This window comes from Buteo buteo, chromosome 2 (genome assembly GCF_964188355.1).
Source record: "Buteo buteo chromosome 2, bButBut1.hap1.1, whole genome shotgun sequence".
Taxonomy (NCBI): Eukaryota; Metazoa; Chordata; class Aves; order Accipitriformes; family Accipitridae; genus Buteo; species Buteo buteo.
Window position 1 is genome coordinate 68136202 of NC_134172.1, and position 20356 is coordinate 68156557.

Here is a 20356-nt window from a genome sequence, read left to right on the forward strand (position 1 = left end):
CAGGGAAAAGGAGCTTTACCACGAAACAGATGTTTTTATGTGTGCCTGGCCTGTATTATCTGTAGCAATTCAGCGTAGAGGCATGTAGAAGAGAATACCTTTGGGTTTTTCTTATCTGTGGACTCGCTTTTAGGCAGAGACAGTTTTAAAGGGAGGCAGGTTGCCTGCATGAAAATAGGGTAGGCTGCCTCTGGAAGGGGAGCAGAGCCAAGTTCTCTGGTGGGAAGGAGGGCTGTGAGAGTGGGCAGCATGGCATTGAGCATCTTCCAGAGACAGGAGCAAACCAAACGGGCTTGTTGTTGAGGAGCTGGGGCTAAGCGTGTGCGTGTTTGTGCCTTTCCATTTAGGTGGCTCCGGAAGCAGTTCTACTCACTGGATCGTAACCGGGAAGACAGGTAAGAAGAGAGAAAACCCTTGCTTGCACAGATGTGCACGTTCACAGAAGGGTTTGAGCTGGAAGGGTTTGAGCTGGAAGGGTTTGAGCTGGAAGGGTTTACCTTTGACTTGAAACCATAGCCTTTGCTTTGGATTTTTTGTTGGGTTCTTTAGGTTTTTAATTTTCATTTCCAAGGAACCTTAATCCAAGTTGCAGTACTTCCTTGGCTGATTTTCACTGAATTAAAAAAGCATTTAAAAAAAATTGTCTTGTTTCCATGACCTATTTCCCAGCTGTTTAGACCCAGTAACACCTTGAGAGCCCATAGCCGTGAAACACCTTTACCCCCAGCTGTTATCATCCAAGGAAGCAGACACCAAAGAGCCAACAAGTGGCTGTGGCCACCCCGTCAGGGCTGAAGTGGGTTGTGTTTGTTACTCTCCACCCTGTTTGGTGGTCCTCAGGAAGTCCATGAGGCCGTGGATCATCCCACTGCTTGGCTTCTAGGCTAGGGCCACTACTTGTGGGATTCTTGATTGAATGCTTAGTGATGTCCTAGCATGTGAGATGTCACGCTTGAACCCATCATGAGAAGATAAGGGAAGGGAATTGGGTCATGACCTGTCATGAGGAGATAAGGGAAGGAACGTTTCTCTGTTGAGGAGGCGAGTTCCACCGCACTCTGCTTTCTGCTGCCACTGCTGTTGCCTGCTTTCCCCAGCCCCACGCCAGCTGCCAGTCTCCTCTTCCTGAGGTGCTGTTATTTGCCTCTTTTCATCCCTGGGACATGCTTTTCCCCCATGATGTTAACTGAGCCCATTAACCTTTCAGCATTAATTTCCATGTTACTGTGCTCCCCTGGGGTAAGGGGATTCCTCCAGTCCTGCTCTGGAGACAGTGCTGGAGACACCGCTAGCACATCAGCTCATGTTCCCCAGCTGTGGTGGAGCACCCGGGCCACATCTGCCCCCTTTATGTGCCCAGGTGCCCAGGCAGGGCTCCCTGCAGTGCACTGGCAGATCTCTGGGCTCCAGAGCATCCTTTGCTTGATCCCTGTCAACGCCATTGATCTCACACTGCTACTGATTTCCATGCTTCACCCTGAGCTCTGGAGTCCTTCTCATCCTTGCAGCAAGCTCCTGCCAAGAAACTCACCCCACAAACCTGGCAGTCAGTGCCAGGGGCATGCCGCTGGGGACCCGTGGGTGACTGCGGTCAGACAGGTTGGTCCTGTGGATCGGCAGGCAGACATCACTGCTCTGTACTCGTTAGGAGAAGCGAACAGGTCCTCTCATGCCGCTTTGGTCCCCACCGCTGTGTCCCTCCCTCCCAGCTGCAGCGTGCTGCCCTGTGACAGCCAGGACAGGCAGATGGCCCTGCTGTCGGGCAGCCGGGGGTTAAATTCAACCTGTCCACATCTCGGAGCAGAGTGGGAGTGTGTTGAGTGGGGGAAATCCCGCTGCATTGGACGTTTTTGCCTTTGCAATGATTTATATCGTGGCCTGGCAAGAGCACTGTTGGGTGCACGGGGATTTTGTGGAGGAGGGATAAATCCTCACAGAGGCAGAAAGGGAAGGAGAGGCACCTTTAATCTGTTGCAGCTGTTCTGCATATGCCACACACCTTTCAAACCCAGGCTTGGCTTTTATACGCAGTGTACTGGTTTTCAGTGGTGACCGGGTGTAATATTTCTGAATTCAGCAATGGAGAGCACTGAGGCAGGTGCAGGGTTGCCCATGTCAGGGTTTTGGAGGATGAATGCAGGAGAAATGGAAAAAATTGGTCCTTTTTCTCAGCTGGTTATATAGTAAAACTCATGAAATGGCATCCCGACAGAACAAAAGAGATTGCATGTATAGATTCATCTGCCCGAGGCACGGTCAGCAGAGCTGAAAGACAGCCTGTTGCATCTCTCTTGTTGTTTTTCTCAGTATCACCTTTCTATTAGCATTTAGAATTAAGGTAGCAAAATAGAATATATTCCTTACCTGTCAACCAAGCAGAGAGGTTTCAATGCAAACTGCTTAATTAGAAGAGCTGCTGCTCCAGCCCAGGCAGCAAAAGGAGCAAAATAGCAATAGAGGGGGAATGTGGAAAGATTTGGGGTCTCCCCATTTTATAAGCATCTGTGTGTTTTCTGCAAAGTAGAGGCAGCAGTTATGGGGCATATACATCTCTTGGATGAAATCTTTGCCGATATGAGGCGTTTCAGCATTAACTTTGGTGTCGCTGGGCTCTTTGCTTTTGCTTCTCAGCCTGGAAATGGCTTTGAAAAGGAAACAGTGAGTTGTGGTTTTTTTAAAAAACACTTCTTTTGCAAACTGTCCTTGGTCCTTTCCAGAACGGGCAGGTTTTTGGCAGCTGAAGAAATCATTCCTGGCATTCATGTACCCCACTCTCGCCCTGCACCCCAGCCTCCTGCGCTGGAGCCCTTTCTTTTCCGCCTTCTCCCGGCTGGGTGCCTGTGCATACCTTCCAGCATGCCGGCAGATGTTGGCTGTTTTCACTGGCTGCTGGGCCTTTGGGTATTTGTTTTTCCAAGGGAGGTTAGGTGGAAAGAGGAGGATAACAGGATGCTGGGGTTTTTTTCCTAACTGCTGCAGAGGAGACTGTTTCACCTCTGGCTAGGAGAGCTCCCCATGGCTGGGAGCAGAGTTACAGCGCTGGAGGCTGGGGTGGGGAACATTTTCATCCCCTGTGAGAAGGCTGGATCTGTCCTCTGGCCTGTTTGTCATGACACCTTAAAAAACTTCCATAGAAGAAATTAGTTTGTTTATTTGGCTATTACTTTCTAGTCTCAAAATACTACCAAGCTGTTTATCCAAGGTCTCCAACACTTTAACATTATTAATAACACACAGTAAACAAAATCCTTCCATACCCCATCCTCCTACTGAAGCAGAGGGGGAAATGCTGGTCACAGCTTTTACAGGCTTTGCTCTCACCTCCCCTGGTGCCGTCGCATCGATGAGCACTGCTGTGGTCCAACACTTCCCTGTGAAACAGCCCAGCGTCACCGGAGCCGGGCACTGGCTCCAGCGAGTCTCGAGCCTGATGCCTACTGCCGGTCCTGCTGCTGCAGACCCCCTTCTGCTCTTTTTCCAAGAGATTTTTTTGCAGTCTCAGCCTCTCGCCAAGGAGGCAGGGGGATTGCTTCTGGGTGGCCCTGGGGACTGTGGGTGTCCCATTGGGGGTCCTACGAGAGCTGCTGCATGCTGTGGTCCTTGACACGTGAGGGCATCTCTCGCGTGCCACCGTTGTGCTCCTGGCTCGCTCCCCCTACGTTGTCCCATTTTCTTGTCACCCAGCACCCCGTAGCTGGGACCCCCTGCCCTGGGGGTTGCAGAGCACCCTGCATGTGGCCATGGACACTGGGTGCATTGGAGAAGGGAAAGGGCAGGCTCCCCCCGACAAAACACTCACACTGAGCCCCTGGGGTAACTTCTGCTGCTGGGGGAGGTGGCGGTGCAGGGGGGAGATACCAAAGCTGCTGCTCGTGCTGAGAGCGTGTCTCTGGCTCTGTAGCTCATACAGCCAGGAGGGAAGGGGAGGCTGGTGCTATTTGCCAGCTTTTTTTTTTTTTTTTTTTCCCCCTGTCTTGCCAGCCAGTGGCAGGACGCTGCCTGCACGGACCTCGGCCGGCCGGGTGCTGGCCTTGGGCACGGCACGGGAGCCGGGCCAGGTCCTGCTCTGGCTGTGCGTGCGTCCCGGTCCCCCATGGCGCTGAGCCCAGAAACAAGGGCTCTCTGTGTCCCACTGGCTGCAGTGGCCCTTGTCTCTGCAGCGCCTGACACCAGCCGGTTTCTCCCTCTCCTTGGGGCTCCCTTCATCCCTCCTCCTTTCTGTGTCGTCTGAGATCACCCCATTTCCAGGGGAGAGCGTAGAAGAGATGTGGTTCACGCTGCCCCTCCGCATCGCTGCGGATGACAGCGTGACCCCTGCGGAGGACTTCTTCCCCGGCGTATTTATGTTTGCACCCCAAAGCCATAAGTGTTTCCAGGGTTAGACCCACCCTATGCTTCGTGGGATGGGGGAGCATCCTGTAGGGTCCTGGGCTCCCACTTGCTCAGTGGGGGGCAAAAGCAGCATCTGTGATTGCTGGGGTGGACTCAGAGAACTTGTTTTTAAGGCAGGAGCTGCCAGAAAATGATTGCACGCAGACCTCTCGGCTTCTTAAATCCTGCAGATGGGAGACAGCCCCGTTTTTCCTTGCTGCAGGGCTGTTGCCCCATGGGCGAGCAACGCTGGAGCAGGCAGGGGCAGCCCAGGGCTCCTTGCTGCCTGCCTCTGCCCGCCTGGGTGTGGGATCCTGCTCAGGGTTGGCACCGGAGCCCTCCCTGGTCCGGGAACTGGCACGTTTGGTGCAAAGGGCCTCGGGAAGGAGGACAGGGACGCTGGCTGCCCCGTGCCAGCGGTGTGTGTGGCAATGGCTGGGGGAGCGCATCTGGGCACGACGTGGCAGTGCTGTGCCTGTGGCTAGACACTGAAAATGGCTTTTTTCCTCTTTTTAGGATAAAATTAGCTGGGTCCAAACCACTTGCAAAGTCTGCCCTCCTCCAGCTCCTTCTGTAGGCCAAGGAGTGGGTTTTGGGAGGGATTTAGTCACCCAGCATCCATGTTGGGGCACAGAAACTTGAAAAATGCTTCTCCCTGGTCGTTCCAGTAAAGCAGCAGGCACTGTGTGCCCATTGCGGCATCGGCTCGAGTGGGCTGAGGGTGCTGGGACTCTCCCTGCAGTGTTGGGAGCTTGCAGGAGCAGTGTTTACAGTTCCCACTGGGATGTAAGCACCTCTCTCTGCTGCCCACGTGCAGCGTAGGTGCAGGGTTCACCGGGGTGGAAAACGTTCTTCTGTTCTGCCTTTGGTCCCAACCCCGGTGTCCTTCTGGGGATGTGCATCCATCCTTGCGTGTCACAGCTGATGCCCCTTTGGGCACGGCTGCTCTGTGCATGTGGTGTCCCGGTCCCAGGGTGAGACCCCTCCATCGCAGACCTTCTGAACGTGTTTTCCCTCTTTCCCTTGCCGAGCCAGGATCTCTGCCAAGGATCTGAAGAACATGCTGTCTCAGGTCAACTACCGGGTCCCCAACATGAGGTTCCTGCGGGAGAGACTCACGGTGAGCGTGTGACCCCTCTGCTCTCCTCGTTCGCGCTGGGGACCCTCAGCAGCCTGTTGCCTACCTTTGAGAAAGACCTGGTGGTGGTTAATCTCCCACGGTGCGTTTGCATATTGCAGAGGCTCCCAGCCTTTCCCGGGAGGGCCCCCACCCACGGTGGCGACTGAAGAGGTGCCAGCTCCCACTGGGTGCCGCACCTTGGCCCGTTTGTGGCCAGCACCCTCTCTTCGCCCCACCCTGCCTCCCCCGCTCCCCACATTGCTCCTGGCTCTGGTCGTGGGCTTTGCCCCAGTGGGGTAGAGTGCAGAAAGACAGGCAGCGAAGCCTGCTGGTCCTGCATCCCAGGTCCTGCATCCCACTGCCACCGGGTGCCAGACAGCCAGCTCTGCCAGCATCACTGCAGACCCAGGAACAAAGGGTCATCTCGTGGTGACCAGCCATTTCCACCAGCACTGAACTCGGACGCTAAAGAGCATCCAAAGGAGAGCACATGCTTTGGGTCTTGCAGTTTCCAGACACTTCAGATGCTCTCTGCAAACAAAAATTAAAATGATCGTTTTGTAACTATTCAAGTAAATGATAACGCTTTTTAATCAGCTATGTGATGCCTTTATGTGGGTGAGCTTGGGGAATCGCATAACTCGGTTTAGGGTGTGCCTGTGTCCTGGGCACTATGGGGTCCCACTGACCCCAGCAGAGATAGGCAAAGGTAGGGGGCAAAGTCTGGCCAGGCTTTGGCCTTTTCCTCTTCCTTTTCCCCTGGGAATCCTGGTGGGAGGAGACACTCCTCAGGCTGTGCAGAGTTGCCTGTGGCCCCTGTAAAACCTCTGGGGGGGGTTTTGCCACAGGATGTGGAGCAGAGGAACGGGGATATCACGTACGGGCAGTTTGCACAGCTCTACCGCAGCCTGATGTTCAGCGCACAGAAAATGGTAAGAGCTGAATTCTCCAGCACGGTAAGGGGAGGGAGAGACCATATTTGTTACTGGGCATTCTCTCTTAATTGTCTTTTTAACCCTGCTGCCCTCAGCTAATAGCTCTTGTCTCCTGCTTGTGGGCCAGGCATGACAGGGAGTAAAGAAGTTATTGCTTTAGGCTGGTTAGCATGGGGCTGCTTGGGCTGCTGGGGACGGGGGAGGCGGTGGATGAGCAATGGCTGTAGGAAAGCTGAGCTGCTGGTTTGCTGTCCCCATTACCTTCTCGATCAATTTGTGCTTTCACATACGTTGCTGAGATTGAGTGCAAACCTAATGCTTATGCTTCTTCTTTTGCAGATGGATGTCCCGTTCCTAGAAAGGTGGATAATTCTCTGTATTTGCTGGGGAAAGGGCTGTTTTCTTTTGCTCCGTAATGTGCTTTGGTGCTTGCAGCAGAGTGTCAGGAAGGAGGAATGCTGCATACCTCTTGCATGCCACCGTGCTGCTTGCATTTTTGTACTCTGAATAAGCATCTTTGCTGTAGACACTTCAGCTCCGGTCAGTAAGGGCTCTCTTCCTCCCAGACATCCCACTGAGATCCAACTCAGGTCAGCCACCTCAAACCAACTGCCCGGTTTTGATGTGAAATAATCAGACCTTGAGCCATCTCCCAAAGGTCATCCTCGTGGCTGGTGCTGGTTGGCCACAGTGCCAGGGACTGTGCAGGCTGTGCGCACTGCGCTCCCCTCTGACTCCTCTCCTGGCAGTGCCTGTGGTGCCATTGCCAGCTGTGCCCTTCCCTGCCCTGTGCACATCTCGGCCACAGTAAAAATAGCTTGAATTTAGACACAAAAGCTAAGAAGTCAAAGACTTACTAACTTTTCCAGGTAATTCCCCATGGTTTCCTCTCTGGTTTTTCCTATAACCATAGAAAAGAGAGTTGGGAGGGACCTCAGCAGACCATCTGGTTCATCCCTCTGCCCAGGGCAGCCAGCACTGCCCAGTCTGTTTCTGGGTTTTTTTGCTGTCAGTCCCCAGCATGGTCCCTGGCTGCCCATTGTGGCTTGCTACCTCCATGGACAGTCTTTTGAGTTAACCGGCTACAAACAGTTCTTTCCTTCCTTCCCTGCCCTGCTCTCTTGAGTCCATGTCCTCTGGATGCCTGTAGCTCTGTCCCATCTACAATCACCACTTGACTGCCCCATGCCCATTTAGTTCCTTTCACTCTTGTACAAGCCAGCCCCTCTATTTTTTTGTACAAATCAGTCCCTCGTGATTTTTGCTGCCCTTCACTGAAGTTTCATGTTGTTGTACCCTTGGCAGCGTGACTCCTGGACTGTTCCTGGAGCGGTCCCTGGCTCTGAGATGTGGACATATAATTTCAGCTGCTGTGTGTTTGCCATCGTGCCCTCCTCGTCTCTCTCTGCACATCCCGTTCTGCCCTTGCAGCGCTGCTTGCTCGGGGCACGTGTTGCTTGCATGCACCCTCATGGTTGTGGATGGAGTCTGACATCATGGCAGCAGCAGCTGGTCGTGCTGTGCTCCATGAGTGACTGAAGCTTCTCTTTCTCTGCTCTCAGGGGTGGAGAAAGGTCCGAGCACTTCAGGGTGTCACTGCTGGAGTTGCAGAAGTTCTTGCTGGAATACCAGAGGGTGAGCTCAACACAGGCTCAGGGGAGGGACAAGAGGGCAGGCACCAGTATTGGCAGGGGTCCGATACTCCAAGGGTAGCCTTGCCGTTGAGCTGGGATGATTTGGTCATGGGGTGTTCTGCCTGGCACAGCCACAACCTGAGCACGCCCTTCCTGGAGCAGGAGGTGATGCAGGGGGAGCACTGGTGAGGGTAAACCTGGCCGGAGGTCCCAGGAGGGAGGCACTGGTCAGTGGAGATTTACCTGGTCCCTGTGACCTCAGCTGGTTAGTGAAGGTTTGCAGCAGCTGAAGCACCCCGGTCCGTCCTTGTCTGCTCAGGAAGTCTCAGCAGCTCCCGAGGAGCAGCCGATCGATTTGATTGCTGACCTTTCCATTTAAAAGCGATCTTAGGTCATTCAGCAAGCACAGCATGCGCGCTCAGACGCACGCCAGCACAAGCAGCGCATTTGTGTGCTGTGCAGACCCTTTATTTCGACTCTTGCTGGGCTCCCACCTCATTGCCGGTCTCCTTCCCCAAGAGGACAGGGGTGGCTCGCAAAAGCACTGCCATGCCTCCTCGCACAAGAGCGTGGGGGCTCCTGCTTTGCACCGTCCTCCCCGTCTCCCACCGCCACCTCCCTGCCCGTGGTCTGCAGCAAGCGGAGAGTTAACCAGCAAAGAGACGCAGCTGTTTTGATGGCCTAATGAAAGACACCCAGGGAGAGAGAGAAGCAAAAGGAAGCTGAGTTGGCTTCTGCTGCCGAAGGAGGAGGGATGGCAGATGTGTGCAAAGGAGCTATCGGAGAGAAAAATGCATGGCATTGAGAAAATGAAGACCACTTAGAAACAGGGCAGATTTCCGCAGTTGCGTGCTATCTGGCATTTGTGCTGACAGTTGAATTCCTGGCAGAGATGGTCTTGCATTGAAAACTGCCTCCTTAATGGTTAAAGCTTCTAGTTGGATGAGCTGCATGTGGTTTCGAATAATACTTTCTGAAATGGTTTCTTTTTTATGTCTCTCTTGGGGTTTGCAGGAGCTCTGGGCTGCAGATACCCTTCAGGTACAGGAATTCATGTTCAACTTTCTGAGAGACCCTTTGAGGGAGATCGACGAGCCTTATTTCTCCCTGGATGAAGTAAGACACCTCGAAGAGTAGCGTGTGTGGAGTGGGGTGGAGTAGGGTGCGACATCCCCAGCGCAATGTGTGGTGCGGTGTGACAGCTCTGCGGTCTGTGTCTTCACTGCGGGGTGGCGGTGCTTAAAGGATCACAGCTCCTGTAAGCTGCACTGCTGTATCAGATGAACGTGGTGGGTCACCATGTTGCACAAGAGCTGGTTGGCGAAGGGAGTGACTTGTGGGCTCTCTTCTTGTGCTGAATGCGTGCAGCTGGGAGTGCTCATCAGGCAGTTCATTTAGAGGAGGAAAGGGGCTACATTTGGCTTAATGCCCCTCTGGGGCATGTAAGGATCTTTTCAAAACAAGAAGAGCTGAAAACAAAAGAATAAAAACAACTGGAGATGACCATGTCACTGGCACTCTGGACCAACTCCCACACAAGGTCCCTTGACTCACATGGCTTTAGTGAGCTATTGCCTGCCATGTGAGCTGCAAAATAAAATGCAGAGCAATTCATTTGACTCCAGCTAGGTCAAAGGATTTGTACACAGATATCTGGCACAGCTCAGAGGATAGGTGGCAATACCTAAGCTGTGGTTACTCAAACACGCTGGGTCAGGTAGCTGTGTGCTGTCTTCGTTGCCACTGGTCAGTCTGTGCTGAGCTTAGAAAATAGTTACCTGCTTGGTAGCTGCTGACACGGAGGGTGAGATGTGTGTGAAGCTAAACCGCAGCACCCGGCTCCTCCGCATCATTAACACGCTTCTGTTTCTTCCTGAGCAGTTTCTCACCTTCCTGTTTTCCAAAGAGAACAGCATCTGGAACTCGCAACTGGACATGGTGTGTCTGGAGAATATGAACAACCCCCTCTCCCATTACTGGATCTCCTCCTCACACAACACGTAAGGACTAGGGGATGGCTCTCTCCACGCGTCCACTGCCAGCATCCTCTTCCCCTGTGCCAGGCTGGGATTCTCCTTATTTTGCCTGATCCTAGTGATGGGTCAAGTAGACTTTTCCAAACAGGGGTCAGTACATTACAGACCTTCCTCTTGGTGCCCCAATCCTCCCTCCATCATTTAACCATCAATGTTTTGCTCAGACATCAGCAACACACATCTGCACAGACTATGCTTTCAGGTCCTGGGCTGTCACTCTGGCGATTTCTTACCATTAGCAATGTCATCTTCCACAGTCTCTAAGGACAGATGTGATAAAAACCTGGCAGGCTGAAATTGGCTGTTTTCCTTCTCTGCTGCTGGAAGAATCTTGCAGGAACTGCTTTCTTTGCAGACAGACTCTGTCTGTGCTCCCCGTTCATGGGATGCAGTGGCAGCACTTTAGCCCAATTTTAAAGGACCGAGAGCGTAAGCCAGCTGAGCAGCCTGGAGGGCAAGCAGCGAGCTCCTGACTGCCTGCAAGAGCTGGTCTAACTCTGCTCTTGGGCTGCTTCTGGCAGGTGCAGGGGGCTCTTTGTGGCACCAATGCTGATACCGCTCTTTGAGGCTTATCTCAAGAACCAGCAGCAAGGCTGGACCTCAGAGTAGCAGAGGTTGCAGCCCCTTGCAGTAGGGGCAGAGCTGAATCCCTCACCTGGGGAAGATGGCAGGTCTGGAGGAATGTCGCTTTCGCCGTTCCTTACATCACAGGGGCAGGTCTGCGATGTTCCAGCAGACGTCCCTGCCCGCGGTGAGTGTGTTGCTTTGCTGATGTCTTCTCTCACTGAAAGGTACCTGACAGGGGATCAGTTCTCGAGCGAGTCCTCGCTGGAGGCATATGCCCGCTGCTTGCGCATGGGATGCCGCTGTATCGAATGTGAGTACCCAGAGCTGGCATGTCTGTCTTTGTCGTCGCAATAGCTTGCGGTGGTCGGGGAAGGCTTTGCGTGGAAAGCAGGGCTGAAGGTTGACATGCTAGTGGCAGCATTGTCACCGTGATGTGCTGAAAGGGCTTGAGGTCATTTGCTCTGCGGGACTGGGTGGTATGTGCCCAAGCTTTTGGTCTCCCAGAAAGATCTGGACTTGCACCTTGCTCCTTTATTAGCATCCAACGTGGTTCTTAGCAACACTTAGTTCAGTCCATCTCATGTCTGTGTCCTGCCTGTATTCCAGCCTTTGAGCTAAGTTTACCCTGTGGGTCTCTTTCAGTGGATTGCTGGGACGGTCCTGATGGCATGCCGGTCATCTACCATGGACACACCTTAACCACCAAGATCAAGTTCTCTGATGTCTTGGTCACTATCAAGGAGCATGCCTTTGTCACCTCCGAGTGAGTACAGCAGGGACCTGGACTGCAGCTAGCAGAGCTGCCAGGAAGGCAAAAAGAGGGTAGAGCCAAGCTTGTAGCAAAGTGAAGCCCACCTTTATCCAGAGATCTGGCAAAAGACCATGTGCCTGGGATTCGGTGGGAAGAAATCATGTCGTTGTGTCTCCCAGCCAAAGGGCGATTTGTCCCAGAAAGAAGTTGCGGGAGGGAAGGCTTTGGGTGAATGCCAATAGTTTGCCAGTCCTTCTCCACTCTATGCATTGCCAGCAGCGGTGGGGACACGTTGCTGTAGGGTGGTTACATTGAATGCTCAAGACAGCACAGATCGCTGTTGATGCAAACTGCTCTTTGAGGGCACAGAGGCCAGGTCTTGAAGTGAAGCTCAGAAGGCCTTGGTTCCATCCAGACACCGCGCTGGTACTGGTACTGACGGCTCTTTTCCTGCTCCCAGTTTCCCCGTCATTCTGTCCATTGAGGACCACTGCAGCATTGCTCAACAGAGGAACATGGCTCAGAATTTCAAGAAAGTCTTTGGGGACATGCTGTTGACCAAACCAGTAGATATTTCTGCTGACGGCCTTCCCTCTCCGAACCAGCTCAAGAGGAAGATTCTCATCAAGGTGAACTAAGTGGAGAGAATGGGGGCACATGGGGTGAGGGTGTGGGACCAAGGGTTGCTGCTTGCCTCTGCAAGGGCTTGACAGTGCCTGGGGTGGAAGTGGAGACATGATGCTAAAACCAGCTGGAGACAAAGAGCTCTCTTGCTTCAGAGGAGCTGCTGGGAAATGAGCTCAGCAGCTGGGTGCTGCCTTTCCTGGGAGCTTGGGGGATGTTGGTATTTCTGCTGCAGAAATCACCTCTGAGAAGAAAGGGTGGGACTGTAGTGCCATTTGATAATCTCTGTGGCGTGGGTCTTACCTTGGTCCTTTTAGTCCTGAGGAACCCACTGCAGCAGACCTAAAGTTTTAGGGTTGTTCACCAGGAAATCCATGCTGCTTTTTGGGTGCCTGCTCCCCTCAAGGTGCCTGACCTACTCTCTCATCCCACAGCACAAGAAGCTGGCAGAGGGCAGTGCTTATGAGGAGTTACCCACGTCCGTAATGTATTCAGAGAATGACATCAGCAACTCCATCAAGAACGGGATCCTCTACCTGGAAGACCCCATCAACCACGTACGTCTCTCTCTGCCACTGTCACCCTGGCCCCACTTTGTGGGCTCCATAAATGACATGGTAACTCCATAAGGCCCTGTGTGGTGCTGGAAGGAAGGGCTGTGGTGCAAACGATCTAAGAGGCCGTTGGCCTATTCTGTTTCTCAGGAGTCTCTGAAGGCTGGGGGAGTTTTTATGCTGGCTCTCTCCTGTGCTTTTCCCTAGGCATCTCCTGTTGGCCCTTGTTAGAGGCAGAAGGCTGAGCTAGAGGGAGCTCTGGGCTGATGCACTGCAGCTGCTCTTGTGTAATCCGTATAGCCTGTTATCTGTTGCTGCAGTAAGTTCTAGTGATGGCCTGCATTTCTAGACCCGCCTGCCTCCTACCAAGTGCCTACACACTTAACACACCTAAACGAGCATTCTGCTTTGTAAAGCTCTGAGCGTTCATTTTACTGTGCGCATTTACTTATACACAGTCCACTTCTTCAGCTGCTTTGCTTTGCTGAGGATCTGTCAGGCAGTCACACGCGAACAAAGCAGGTTTTTGGAAGATAGGAAAGTGCAATGGTAAAGTTGCATAACCATCTCTGATAGCCCCTGTGCTGAATCCATGCAGAGTGTTTTCTTTTTGCATTGATTTGCTCTTCATTCGGTCATCTCCTTTTAATACGTGCTGGGGTGTTTGCAGTGTGATCTGAAGTCACTTTGTATATAAGACCTATCACATGCTGGTTTTTTGCTATAAATCCATGCTTCAGATCTGGGGGATGTCTTGGGAGCTTCAGCGACTCCACTGAAATCAGTGTTGCTGGTGACTGTCCTTCACAAACCTGATCACCCCTCACTGCTTGTGCTGATCAGGAAGAGATGATCCCAGGGACGGGTGGTGGGCCAGCTTGGTGCTTCCTCAGGGGTCTCTTTGCCCAGAATTTGTTTCCTTGCAGGAGTGGAACCCCCATTACTTTGTCCTGACCAGCAGCAAGATCTATTACTCTGGGGAGACAACCAGTGATCAAGGAAACGAGGATGAGGAAGAGCAAAAGGAGGTGAGGGCTGCCTTGTGTGACGGTGAGTTGTTCCCCTAGAGAAAGGACTTGACTGCCCAAGGAGCTGAGCATCTCCACTGCCAGCTGACTTCAGGGGGAGATCCTGTGGTGGGAAGGGTGGGAGCTGCTTTAGAAGCTCCCTCGTCCTGGTTGGAAGACCCCTGGGCAGAGCAGACTCCGGCACCATGAGCTGCCCTCAGTAACGCAAGACGGTGGCTTTTCCCCCTGCCAGGTGAGCAACAGCACCGAGCTCCACTCCACGGAGAAGTGGTTTCACGGCAAACTGGGAGCGGGACGTGACGGGCGGCACATCGCAGAGCGGCTTCTGACAGAGTACTGCATCGAGACGGGAGCTCCTGACGGCTCTTTCCTCGTCAGAGAGAGCGAGACCTTTGTTGGAGACTACACCCTCTCCTTCTGGTGAGGGCCACAGGCGCCAGCCCGCTGCTTGGGGTTGCTCCTGGGGTAGTCTTCATCCTGACACCTTCTTCAGTGGTGGGGTCTCATTCCCCAGTGGTCTGCGAGCGGGTTTCTCCCCTTTTTCTGTGCCCCAGCATCACATCAGCTCACTGTGCCAGTGCAGAAGGGTCAGGTCCCTAGGGACCCTTGCATGATGGGTCTCCTGCGGGGCAGGAATGCCATGTCCAGGCTGGAGCTGTGCCTGAGGCAGGTGCAGAATCTCCACAGATGACCCTGGTTTACCACCTCCCTCTTCTGCAGGCGCAACGGGAAGGTGCAGCACTGCCGGATCCACTCGCGGCAGGACGCCGGCAGCCCCAAGTTCTTCCTGACGGACAACCTGGTGTTCGACAGCCTCTACGACCTCATCACCCACTACCAGGAGGTGCCGCTGAGGTGCAACGAATTTGAGATGAGGCTGACGGAGCCAGTGCCGCAGACCAACGCCCATGAGAGCAAAGAGTGAGTGTGTGTTTGGGGAGGGTGGGCTGTGTCCGCTGGGCAGCTGGGACCCCATGGGAAACCCTCCCAGATCTCTCCGCAGTCATTCCTTCCCTGCTGGAGCTCTCTGGTCCCCACTTGCTCCCCGTGGGGCTATCTGTGTCACAGCAGCCATGCTGGCCAGCTTCGTTGTTGATGGAGCTGGTTGTCGTGGAAGCTCAGTGCAAAGAAAGGAGGTACTGGGCTTGGCTGGGGTGCCCTCGCCTATGCCGCATGTCACCAAATGGCTGTGTTCCTGCCTGTCCCATAGAAAGAAGACAGCCCTGTTGCAGTGTTACATATATGATGATCTCTGTTCCCTGTCCTCCTTGTGAGGATTCAGGCAGCCTTTTGTGGGCTGGAGGGGAAACCGTGTGGTATGGCAGAAGCGTGGGATGAGCTGGATGCAGAGAGACCCGTGCACAGTGACGTGTCTTTCCTGAAAGGTGGTACCACGCCAACCTCACCCGGGCCCAAGCTGAGCACATGCTGATGAGGGTGCCACGCGATGGAGCCTTCCTGGTGCGCAAGAGGAGTGAGCCCAGCTCCTACGCCATCTCCTTCAGGTGCGTCCCTGGGAGAAGGGTGGTGGGCGCGGGAGGTGGAGCTGGGATGCTGCAGTGTGTGAAAGAGCAGGAGAGGGGACCTGAGCCCTGCCGTGAGCCCTCCCAGAGCTCTTCTCACTCCTGGATGGCCCTGGATAAACCTTACAGCCCCTTGAGAGCCTTTAGGACCCCGCTCCTCCTCCCATCTCATGATGGGAGATGGCTGTGCTTGGCAGCTAGCCCAGGAGCACCTTTTGCTTGGGTCTCTTTATTTTGGCAGAGACCCTCTCTTGCCAGGTGCCAAGCAGCTTCTCTCTGTCTTTCCACCTGCCAGGGCGGAAGGGAAGATCAAACACTGCCGAGTGCAGCAGGAGGGCCAGACCGTGCTGCTCGGCAACTCCGAGTTCGAGAGCCTGGTGGATTTGATCAGCTACTATGAAAAGCACCCGCTGTACCGCAAGATGAAGCTGAGGTACCCCATCAACGAGGAGACGCTGGAGAAGATAGGGACAGCGGTGAGTGTGGGTGGCCGTTGGAAGGGCTAAGCCAAAGGATGATGGATAGGTCCGTTTTGAGCTCGTGCCTTGAAGTCGTGTTGTGTGAGCCATCTCTGTGTTTCGCAGTCCACACCTCTTGGGGCTTCATGTCCTGTTGGAAATGCTTATTGGCTTGAGTAAGATTTATTGCTGCCCCTCTGACCCAGGTCAGTAGGGAGTGTGGGCTTGGGCATCTGTTTGCTGCCTGCAGCATCATCTTTGGTCTTGTGCCTTCCCTGGGGTGTTCTCCCTACCCCCCCAAGGTAGGGGACCTGTTGCCTGCAAAACCACAGTTGTCACCACTGGCCCTTTGCTTCGACAGGAGCCGGACTACGGAGCCCTTTATGAGGGACGCCACCCTGGGTTCTACGTGGAAGCCAACCCCATGCCCACCTTCAAGGTATGCTCTCACTGCTTGGCTTGAAACAACCTGCAGGGCCTGACGGTTTAGCAAGTGTCTTTATTTTCCAAGAGCTGTATTAGTTTGCACACTCATTTCTAGACCATGCAGGGAGACACACTCCAGGCTGAGCCTGCAGGTTCCAAGGCTGGGCTGCATCTTGTTCTGAACTCTCCAAACTAAACCCATCAGTGGCTCTGGCCCAAAGGAAAGTGCCTGTGCAGGGCCATACCAGCCTTGTGACCTCTGGTTTGGCATAAATGGGGCCTTGATTTGTTCTGCAAGGGTCACCAGGGTCTGGCAGCCTCTTTAGCAGGGTTGGATGCTGTCTGCACACGACGTGCCTCGCAGCCCCCCAACAAACGTGTTTGCAGTGGGAGGTGACCTCTCATCCCATGGGCTTGTTGTCTGTGTGACCATCTGCTGCCCGGCCTCATGGGACCCCTCCTCATTGCAGTGCGCAGTCAAAGCCCTGTTCGACTACAAGGCGCAGCGGGAGGACGAGCTCACCTTCACCAAAAATGCCATCATCCAGAATGTGGAGAAACAGGAAGGAGGCTGGTGAGTTGGTCCTGAGCCTTCTTTTTCCCTTGGGAACACAGTCAAACCTTGGTGTCACCATTCATACAAAGGTGTGTCCCCTCTAGGGTTCGGTCCGTTTGGGGATTGCCCACAAGTTGCATAGCCCCAAAGCCTCGCGAGCCCTAAAATCAGATGATGGAGGAGCTGCCTGTCCCCTGTGATGCCCTGTCAGGCTGCTCTGGGATCCTGTGGTGGGTCCTGACGCTGTCCCTTCCCTCTCTTCCAGGTGGAGAGGAGATTATGGTGGCAAGAAGCAGCTGTGGTTCCCTTCCAACTACGTAGAGGAAATTACTGGTCCCAGCAGCCTGGAGCCGGAGCGGGAGGTGAGCTTGTGCCTGAGCAGATCAAGCAGGGCTGGTGGGGAGGAGCACATGTGCGCAGCCCCCTGTGCTTGGCCACACTGCCCAGCGCCGTGCCCAACGCCGTCCTGCCTGTGCTTCATTCCCAGCAGCAGCTGGATGAGAACAGCCCCCTGGGAGACCTGCTCGGAGGTGTCCTGGATGTGCCCTCCTGCCAGATCGGTGAGTGCCAGGGAGGGAGGGAGGACTGGGGGGTATTTCAGCCCTGTCGTGTGAGGTTTGCAGGTCTTTTGGGCCAAAGGGCTTCAGCCTCTGTCTGTCTCGAGGCACCCCTGTGCCTGCTGCAAGTGAACACCAGTCTATGGTGTGTGCTTGCCATGTGGTGACGTGCTCCGCTGCCGCTCCTGGCACAGGGGATGCCTCAGGTTTGGGGCTCAGGCTCAGCCTAAGTACAGCTGAGGAGTACCCGGGGTCATGCCAGGGAGCCGCTCCATCGTGCCTTGAACCTGCTCTCAGAGGGCAGCCCCCCCACGGGCAAGGGAGCTCAGACCGATTTTGTAGGCTCCTTCTTTTCTGTAAGGATTTGTCCTCATGGCTGAGCCGGGTCCGGTCTGCAGCTCTCTGCCATCCCTGTGCTCCCCAGAGGACACTGTGCTCCTGGTGGCTGTTCCCCCCTGGGCACTTCAGGGCACAGAGGGAAGAAGATGCAGGAGTGGGAGGAAGAGGGCATTACAAAGGCCCCGTGAGGCTTCTCAGGCCTCGCAGGATACACTCTGCATCCTCACCTGTCGCCTCATGGGCTCCTGCTGCTGCCTGCAATGGCCAGAAGTGGGAGCATCTCCTCTTAGCTGAAGAGTCCCGGGGCAGCCATGAGACTCCCTCAGTATCTGTCCTCTCCTTTCCTCCCTCTGTGGTGTGAAGGACTTGGCTCAGCGTCTGCTTGTGACCTTGCCCTCTGCTCCCTCTCCCCACACAGCCATCCGCCCCGAGGGGAAGAACAACCGCCTCTTCGTCTTCTCCATTAGCATGGCCTCAGTGTCGCGCTTGTCCCTTGATGTGGCAGCCGATACGCATGAGGACTTGCTGGACTGGGTGAAGAAGATCCGGGAGGCAGCCCAGACGGCTGATGCACGGGTGAGTCTGGAGAGCCCTTGGCAGGGGAGACACCTCCTTGCCAAGTCCTGGATTTTCCAGGAGCTGAGGAGCAGGTGGAGGTTGGTGGGGGGGTGGTGAGATGGCAGCCTGCGACAGCTGGCAGAGCAGTCACAAAGATGATAAAACCAGAGTAATCTTTGACAATTAGGACGAGAGGAAATGGCCTCAAGTTGTGGCAAGGGAGATTTAGATTGGATATTAGGAAAAATTTCTTTACTGAGAGGGTTGTTAGACATTGGAATAGGCTGCCCAGGGAAGTGGTTGAGTCACCATCCCTGGAGGTATTCAAAAAGCACGTGGACGGGGTACTCCAGAACATGGTTTAGTGGGCATAGATGATGGTTGGACTCAATGATCTTGAAGGTCTTTTCCAACCTAAATGATTCTATGATTCTATGATATAGCAAGGGGTGGTGGCCACACATTGTGGCTTAAGAGGTTCAGGCTGGACATCTGGGAAGATTGGTCCATCGGGAGGGTGTCGCAGCCTCAAGAGGTGGGGGATCTCCATCCGTGGAGGGTGGCAAAGCTCAGGTACAAGGCCACAGCTGCCCTGCACTGGTACCGGTGCCAGTACTGCTTCAGGCAGGAGGTAGGACCCGCCAAGGGCCCTTCCCATGGGCACTTTTGTGGTGTCCCCCCATGCAGACCCAACAGACCTGCTAGTGGTTCCCACAGCATGAGCAGGAGCGCCCACACCAGGCCAGCGCTGCTGTTGACCACAGTTGGTGAGCTGGGTTATCCAACGCTGCTGCTCCCACCTGGCCCTGACACCTCTCTCTCCCTCTCTCGGCAGCTCTCCGAAGGGAAGATGATGGAGAGGAGGAAGAAGATTGCCTTGGAGCTTTCGGAGCTGGTGGTCTATTGCCGACCTGTGCCCTTTGATGAAGAGAGTGAGCATCTGCCTGTCTGGTGGCCGCCACAGGCGGTCATCGTGGTGTCAGAGGACCCACGGTGTGCCCCGAGGTGCTGCTTTGGCTAGATCTCAGCAGAGGGCAGATGTCCAAAGCAAGCTGGAACCAGTTTACATTAGAGCTCTGGAAATGCCTTTCTCCAAAGGGTGGAAGTTTGCTTCCCCATCCCTCTCTTGCTGGGATCTGTCACCATCCAGAGCAGCTGCTGAGGGAGTGGGGCTGGGGAGCATCATGCCCGACCACCGAGAGTGGTTTCAACGCTTTCAACCATCGGTGTTGGGCACCTGGCAAATGCCTGCAGGGGCAGAGCAGGGCTGCACAACCTGATGGTGACTGAGCCAAGGGAGGAGAGGATGATGTTAGGAAGGGGCCTGGGGTGGTTGAAGCATCTAGAAAAGGAACGTGCTCCTGGCTTACACTGTGCTGTCTCCTCCCAGAGATCGGCACAGAGAGGGCCTGTTACCGAGATATGTCCTCCTTCCCCGAGACCAAAGCGGAAAAGTACGTCAACAAGATCAAAGGCAAGAAGTTCCTGCAGTACAACCGCCTGCAGCTCTCCCGCATCTACCCCAAGGGCCAGCGTCTCGACTCCTCCAACTACGACCCCCTGCCCATGTGGATCTGCGGCAGCCAGCTGGTAGCACTCAACTTCCAGACCCCAGGTGAGGGCAGCAGGCAGGGAAGGTGGGCAGGCTCCTGGGTACCCTGTGCCTCCTCCCAGCCACCTGCCTGCAGCCCTGCTAACCGGATCCTGGCAAACAGGGGGTCTAGGAGGGGGTCCGCAGTCTCCATGCCAGATGCAGGGAGCAGGACCCCACGTTCATGTCCAGGCACGTGGTTGCCACAGGGGGGATGTGCTAGATTGACCCCGGCTGAGCCAGGAGGTTGTGAACGGAGAGGAAGCAGGGAGTTCCTCCAAGGTACCTGGCAGTGGGCAAAATGGGCAGGGGACGTACCAAAGGGGACAGTGCAGCCCCAGCCCTGGGACACCGGCTGGTTGCAGGGTCTGAGTCAAGCTCGCTGCTCTGTTCACCTTCCCCCAGCTTCCACTACTGCTCCTGCTGTGCAGTCCAGCCTTCCCCTTCTCCTGGCCCTTGCCAAACCCTGCTGTGAGCCTGTTCAGCTCACCAACCCACCAGAAAACTACCTGCCTCTTTTTTCCTGCTGGCTTTTTCATTCCTTTCGTGAATTCAAGCATCTCACAGGGCAGTTTGGCAAATGCTAGAGCCAGCACAAGGAAAGCTGAAAGGAGAGGGAGGAAAAGAAGGGGGTGACCCGTGGAGCACTGGGTAGTTGGGCAGATCGTGCATGAGAAAGTCACCCCATGGCCCCAGCACGTGCACAGGCTGCAGTGAGGCCATGGCGC

The 20356-nt window shown here is 54.7% G+C and overlaps 1 protein-coding gene across 4 annotated transcripts in view; it reads left to right on the forward strand.

The window, feature by feature from the left end:
* The window catches only part of PLCG1 (phospholipase C gamma 1), a 50238-nt gene that overhangs the window by 24932 nt on the left and 4950 nt on the right, over window positions 1-20356 (forward strand). For 2 of the 4 annotated variants that reach the window (XM_075059352.1, XM_075059368.1), the window contains exons 4-26: window positions 348-395; window positions 5407-5491; window positions 6340-6423; window positions 6766-6788; window positions 7989-8061; window positions 9075-9176; window positions 9942-10060; window positions 10888-10973; window positions 11306-11426; window positions 11875-12043; window positions 12473-12595; window positions 13519-13620; window positions 13853-14040; window positions 14341-14541; window positions 15006-15125; window positions 15439-15619; window positions 15963-16040; window positions 16498-16601; window positions 16849-16945; window positions 17071-17143; window positions 17898-18055; window positions 18873-18969; window positions 19428-19652. In XM_075059352.1, coding sequence (XP_074915453.1) covers window positions 348-395; window positions 5407-5491; window positions 6340-6423; window positions 6766-6788; window positions 7989-8061; window positions 9075-9176; window positions 9942-10060; window positions 10888-10973; window positions 11306-11426; window positions 11875-12043; window positions 12473-12595; window positions 13519-13620; window positions 13853-14040; window positions 14341-14541; window positions 15006-15125; window positions 15439-15619; window positions 15963-16040; window positions 16498-16601; window positions 16849-16945; window positions 17071-17143; window positions 17898-18055; window positions 18873-18969; window positions 19428-19652 — 2657 coding nt within the window. The remainder of the gene's footprint in view (window positions 1-347; window positions 396-5406; window positions 5492-6339; window positions 6424-6765; window positions 6789-7988; window positions 8062-9074; window positions 9177-9941; window positions 10061-10887; window positions 10974-11305; window positions 11427-11874; window positions 12044-12472; window positions 12596-13518; window positions 13621-13852; window positions 14041-14340; window positions 14542-15005; window positions 15126-15438; window positions 15620-15962; window positions 16041-16497; window positions 16602-16848; window positions 16946-17070; window positions 17144-17897; window positions 18056-18872; window positions 18970-19427; window positions 19653-20356) is intronic. The other 2 variants (XM_075059360.1, XM_075059376.1) reach the window with 1 other exon arrangement.